This window comes from Lithobates pipiens, unplaced genomic scaffold (assembly GCF_037356315.1).
Source record: "Lithobates pipiens isolate NorthernLeopardFrog02 unplaced genomic scaffold, aLitPip1_a1.2 Scaffold_1, whole genome shotgun sequence".
Taxonomy (NCBI): Eukaryota; Metazoa; Chordata; class Amphibia; order Anura; family Ranidae; genus Lithobates; species Lithobates pipiens.
Genome location: NW_027507685.1, coordinates 196852629 through 196858628, shown reverse-complemented (window position 1 = coordinate 196858628; position 6000 = coordinate 196852629). Strand labels below are relative to the sequence as shown.

Below are 6000 nucleotides of genomic sequence, written 5' to 3'. Positions count from 1 at the left end.
CAGTCCCTCGAAATCAGGGACAGTTGGGAGCTATGCATTTACACTGGAACAGATTTCAACTTGACGTGCTTGTGGGTGGGCGGGTCTATAACCCTTAGGCTCCTCCCACCACGTGTACTGACAGCCTTCTTCAGCTGCCACACACAACATGGCCGTCCGACGTTGACATTGAGACTGCGCCGTAAGCGAACGGCATCCCTATTGGCCGAAGGGTCCGCAGCTTGTGGTTGGCTGTGCCGCAAATCGCTACTCATTGGGTGACGCGCTGACCGGCTTCTCTATGATTGGCCGGTGCATGCAGTCTGAGGAAGATGGCGGCCTCGTTGGTGCCTGCGTGCGGGAGGACGGGGCGGCTTCTGCTGTCTACCCGGGCACTGCTGGGATGTCGGCTGCTGAGCTCCGGGCCCGGGGGGAGCCTGACCGGGACTGTACTGCACGACAAACTGCGGCACCAACAGGAGGTGAGAGACGTGTGACCCCTGACCTCCATGTGGCTGTGACCCCTGAGCAGGGATTGGAGGGTTCCCCGGAAGTGCCCAGGTGCAGTCAGTGCTCCTCTCCTGTATACAGAGGTCAGGGCTTGGAGGGAGTCCATTGCACTTCTTTACCACTGAAAGACCAGGCCAGTCCTCACACTTCTCATATATATGGAAAAATCTACATTTATTAAATTATTTTTTGCTAGAAAATGACTTAGAACCCCAAACATTATGTATTTATAAGCAGAGGCCATTGAGAATAAGATGGCTTCTTTTAGATTGCCTCTGTGCGGTCACCTGACCGCCTTCCACGATCTACAGCGGGAGGGGCTGACATTCCCTCGGGTCATGTGACTGCTGTGCTGTCGCTCAGCCCCTCCCACTGTAGTCCTTAGATCGGGGAAGGAGAGCGGTGGGAGGTCACGTGACCACACAGTGGCGATCTAAAAGAAGGCATTTAGCTGCATAATTTTAAACAAACATTTACGCTGTGTAGGATACCTTGGTATAGCAGAGGGGCTGGCAGTAATCCTATTCTGACTTTACTGCCAGCTACTAATAGCGGCAGGAGGGGATGAACTAGGGATGCAACGGATTGTCACCAATTCGTGATCTGAACGGGTCAACCTGTTAGGATCGGCACACCCCGAGATCCGCAGAGCGCTCCGCTGCCTCGGCCTTAGGAAAGCCCGCGGCTTCTGCGTAGCTCCGGAACGGCGGTGGTTTACAATGTGATCGCTCCGTCAAATGACAGAGCAATCACTTGTAAACAGACCGGCGTCATGACATCTCCCCTCTGTGTACTGATTTGTACAGTGTGAGGGGAGAGATCGGATGGCAGCAGCGCTGTGGGCTGGGTATAGTGCCCACAGCACTGCTCTGTGACAATTGCAGTCACATCCATCCATGCCCAGCCATACCCGGTGATGCCCAGCCATACCCGGTGATGCCCAGCCATACCCGGTGATGCCCAGCCATACTCTGCCATACCCGGTGATGCCCAGCCATACTCTGCCATACCCGGTGATGCCCAGCCATACTCTGCCATACCCGGTGATGCCAAGCCATACTCTGCCATACCCGGCCATACTCTGCCTTACCCAGCCATACCCGGTGATGCCCAGCCATACTACCCTGCCATACCCTACAGTGGGGGAGATTGTGGATATTGCAGTGGGGACTATATGGTGATGGGATTTTCACAGGTTTTTACAAATTCTATTTATTATTTGCTGATCCAAAAAATGATCCGATTCGTGACTCTGATCCGAGGAACAATCCGATCCGTGTGTTTTTTGATCCGTTGCACCCCTACCATCCAGCATCCAGGCTCTAAAAGAGGTCATTCTTGAAGAATGGAAAAAGATAGAGGTTACAATATGTCGCCAACTTGTTCATTCCATTTCTAGAAGACTTGGTGCTGTCCTTACAAATCATGGATGTCATACAAAATATGTAGTAGTTTTTGTTGTGGGGTATATTGATTTTTGCATCGACTAATTTGAGTAAAACCTGAAGATTTTGTAATCTAAGTTATATTATTAACCTTAAAATGGAAGTAAACCCTTCCAAACAACTTTGACCTACAGGTAAGCCTAGATTAAGGCTTACCTGTAGGTCCAAGTAATATCTCCTAAACCTATATGGTTTAGGAGATATTTGCCCGAAAATGGGCACCGCTGTCTACGGCGCATGCGCCGTAGACAGCGGCGCGCAGGCGCACTAAATGCGGCAAGTCCAAGAATGGATTTGCCTAATTTGTCGACTCCCGTGCGCATGCGCGGGAGTGACGTCATCGCGGCTCCGCCGAATGGCAGCGTCGGAGCTCCGAGACGCGACTCCCGTGCGCATGCGCGGGAGTGACGTCATCGCGGCTTCTCCGCTGTCATTCGTCGGAGCTGCGAGAGACGCCACAACCAAGATGGATGCGGCGGACTACAGGTGACAGCGGCGACTTCGCTGGCTCCTGTGTCAGGTAAGTGACACATAATGAGCTACTATGCGATGCATAGTAGTCCATTATGCTTTACCTTTGCAGGGAAAAAAAGAGGAAGTAAACCCATCAGGGTTTACTTCCTCTTTAATTTCATGTTATGAGCTAAACAAATGTTCTATAAAACTCAGTCTTGACCATTTTGGAAATTGTTCTTGTTCATTGATATCTTATTTAAAATCTTACTTTTCAAATGGCGTGTACTCATTTATCTTGAGCACTATAGGTTAGTGGCTGATATGAAAGGACCATGTATGTTGAGAATAGTTCACATAGTAGAAATTAAAAGTAAGGCTCATTACTCAAAGATGTTGAGCAGCTGTGGTGTGTCTCAAACGCCCAACCCATGAGTGAATGAGGCCTAAGGCTGGGTTCACACCGCTGCGGGGGGAGATCCGGATGTGATTCGCACAGCAAATCACATCCGATCTCCGTAGCGCTGCGAGTTCAGCCATACAGATAGTATGGCTGAACTCGCAGTGGTCCCGCAGCAAACTCGCACGGGACCCTTTTTTGGGTCCGCAACGGAATCGGATCGCATGGGGGTTCACACCATGCGATCCGATTCCTGTGCGAGTCGGCAGATCGCACTGCGATATGCCGACGGATCTGGTGGTGTCATTAACATAACATTGACACCCCCAGCCGTCCGCATAGGGCAGTGTGAACTGCCGGCGGGAGGTATGTTCCCGCATCGCAGCGGTGTGAACCTAGCCTTAAAGTGGTTGTAAACCCTTACAAACCACTTTGACCTACAGGTAAGCCTAGATTAAGGCTTACCTGTAGGTCCAAGCAATATCTCCTAAACCTATATGGTTTAGGAGATATTTGCCCGAAAACGGACACCGCTGTCTACGGCGCATGCGCCGTAGACAGCGGCGCGCAGGCGCACTGAGCGCGGCAGTTCCAAGAATGGAGCTGCCGCATTTGTCGACTCCCGTGCACATGCGCGGGAGTGACGTCATCGAGCTGCGAGCTGCGAGACGCCACCAGCAAGATGGATGCGGCGGACTACAGGGGACAGCGGCGACTTCGCTGGCTCCTGTGTCAGGTAAGTGACACATAATGGGCTACTATGCGATGCATAGTAGTCCATTATGCTTTACCTTTGCAGGGAAAAAAAGAGGAAGTAAACTCATCAGGGTTTACTTCCTCTTTAACCACTTAGACCCCTTTCACACCAGGGCGTTTTGCAGGCGCTATAGCGTTAGAAATAGCACCTGCAATCCGCCCTGAAGAAGCTGCACCATTGTTTGCAGTGTGAAAGCCCCGAGGGCTTTCACACTACAGTGGTGCGCTGGCAGGACGTCAGAAAAAAGTCCTGCCAGCAGCTTCTTTGGAGCGGTGTGTTTACCGCTCCTCCACCGCTGCTCCCTGTTGCAATCAATGGGGCAGCGCTGTAATGCCGCCGGCAAAATGCCGCTATTGCGGCGTATTGCCGGCGGTTTTAACCCTTTCGCGGCCGTTAGCGGGGGGTAAAAGCGCCCCGCTAGCGGCCGAAATGCGCCGCAAATCCGGCGGTAAAAATAGCAGCGTTTTACCACTGACGCTATCAGCGGTGTGGTGTGAAAGGGGTCTTACTCTCCTAATCGCTTGTTTCAGATGCAGAGAAAAACCGTTGGCAGTTGTGTTTTTTTAAATGACTGAGGTAACATAGCTGTGAACAGTTGACATTAGTGATACAGGGCAGGCCTGGTGACCGTTGGTAACAGGGTTGTGGGCAATACTGGACAGACCGTGAACAGGTAATGCAGCGTTGGAACAACGACTAATGTTTTTGCACCTGTAATATCCTTGTGCTGTTTTTGTTTAAAGTTTCCTTTTCAGCCCAGGAAGTGGCCACCTTGGCTTCTATTTGATCTGCAACTGCCATGGTGCTACACATGTGATCCATTATGACTCCAGTTATTTGATGGTTTGACAGTTTGGTTGAGAGCACAAACAATGTGACAGTTAGCAATCCCAGCATGAAATAGTTAAACCGATGATTTTAGTTCTGCTTAAGGCTGGGTTCACACTGCTGCGGGGGCAGATCCGGATGTGATTCGCACCGCAAATCACATCCGATCTCCGTAGCGATGCGAGTACAGCCATACAGATAGTATGGCTGAATTCGCATCGCTCCCGCAGCAAACTCGCACGGGGCCCTTTTTTTTGGTCCGCAACAGAATCGGATCGCATGGGGGTTCACACCATGCGATCCGATTCCTGTGCGAGTCGGCAGATCGCACTGCGATATGCGGACGGATCTGGGGGTGTCATTAACATATCATTGACACTCCCAGCCGTCCGCATAGGGCAGTGTGAACTGCCGGCGGGAGTAATGTGATGCGGGAAAACGCCGCGGATTCGCGGCGTTCCCGCATCGCAGCGGTGTGAACCCGGCCTAAAGCGGAACTAAAAGCAAACTAAACCCATCGATTTAACAGTTTCAAAAAAATGGTTACATTTCCGACATGCCTTGATTGCTAACTGTCACATTGTACTCTTAACCAAACTGTCAAATGACTGGAGTCATAACTGATCACATGTGGAGCATCATGGTAGCTGCAGATCAGACCGAGGCCAAGATGGCTGCTTCCTTGGCTGAAAAGGATAGGAGAGTTTAGTTCCCAGGCCTTGAGCAATTATTGCTTTTCATTGCATCATCATTTTAGCAGCTAATTCATTTTATTTCAAGACAAAAAAAATCTTCAGTAATATTATGTCAATATGTTTGTGCCATTGGCATATTCAATATAAGAAAATAGGGAAATGTTGGAACTCCTGCCAGGTTTTCATTGCTGTCAATGATCTCAGTGGAGAGATGTTCCATATCTCTATTTTAAATCGGGGACATGGTATCAGAAGAACAGGAAGTCTTTGGAAATCTTCAAAGGGTTGGGCACAACCATAAAGAGTACTATTCTACATCCTATGCTAGCCCTTCTTTCATTGTAATGCCACAATAATGAAAGTTTTTCTCTCTGGCTACAGCTTCTGTTCTTCAGTCTTCGCCCCAGGGGCTGGCATCATTTTCTTAAAAGGTCACTACTGTACCCTCCATCATATTGACCCCCAGTGTTGTGTTTTCACTCTACAGGCATCTGAGGACCCCCAGGCCAATGCTGAATCTGAGGAGCAGCAGAAAAAGCAGAAAGAAAATAAAGCAAGAGCCAAAAAATTTCTCTTGAGAACAGCAGGAATTTTTGGAGTTGTTGGAAGCGGCTTTATTGTATATACCTTCGGTAAGTTCACAGCTTTAAATCTAATCATCTGTCGGTAAGCTGCTACTAGTAACAAGGAAACATTACGGCTGTGCTTGTGAGGAAGCAGCTCCGTAATCTGGGTTTTATAAAATCCCTGATGGGAAGATTTGAGGTTTGGCAGAGTGCTGCTCAGTGGGACAGGTGATTCGCCTGGTTTGCTCCCTTTTGAGTTGGCGACATTTCAGTCAGATCAGAAACACTGTACAGATAATTGGTAAACACTCACTTATGTTCACAAGCTCGGTCTGAAGGCTGGTTAAAAGTGGTTGTAAAGTCACAA

General features: G+C 49.6%; 1 protein-coding gene across 1 annotated transcript in view; it reads left to right on the top strand.

The window, feature by feature from the left end:
• Positions 1–267: 267 nt before the first annotated feature.
• TIMM50 (translocase of inner mitochondrial membrane 50) overlaps positions 268–6000 on the top strand; it is a 47719-nt gene continuing 41986 nt past the window's right edge. The window contains exons 1-2 of the mRNA XM_077479846.1: positions 268–461; positions 5555–5699. Of these exons, the coding sequence (XP_077335972.1) occupies positions 312–461; positions 5555–5699 (295 nt within the window). The 5' untranslated portion in view covers positions 268–311. The remainder of the gene's footprint in view (positions 462–5554; positions 5700–6000) is intronic.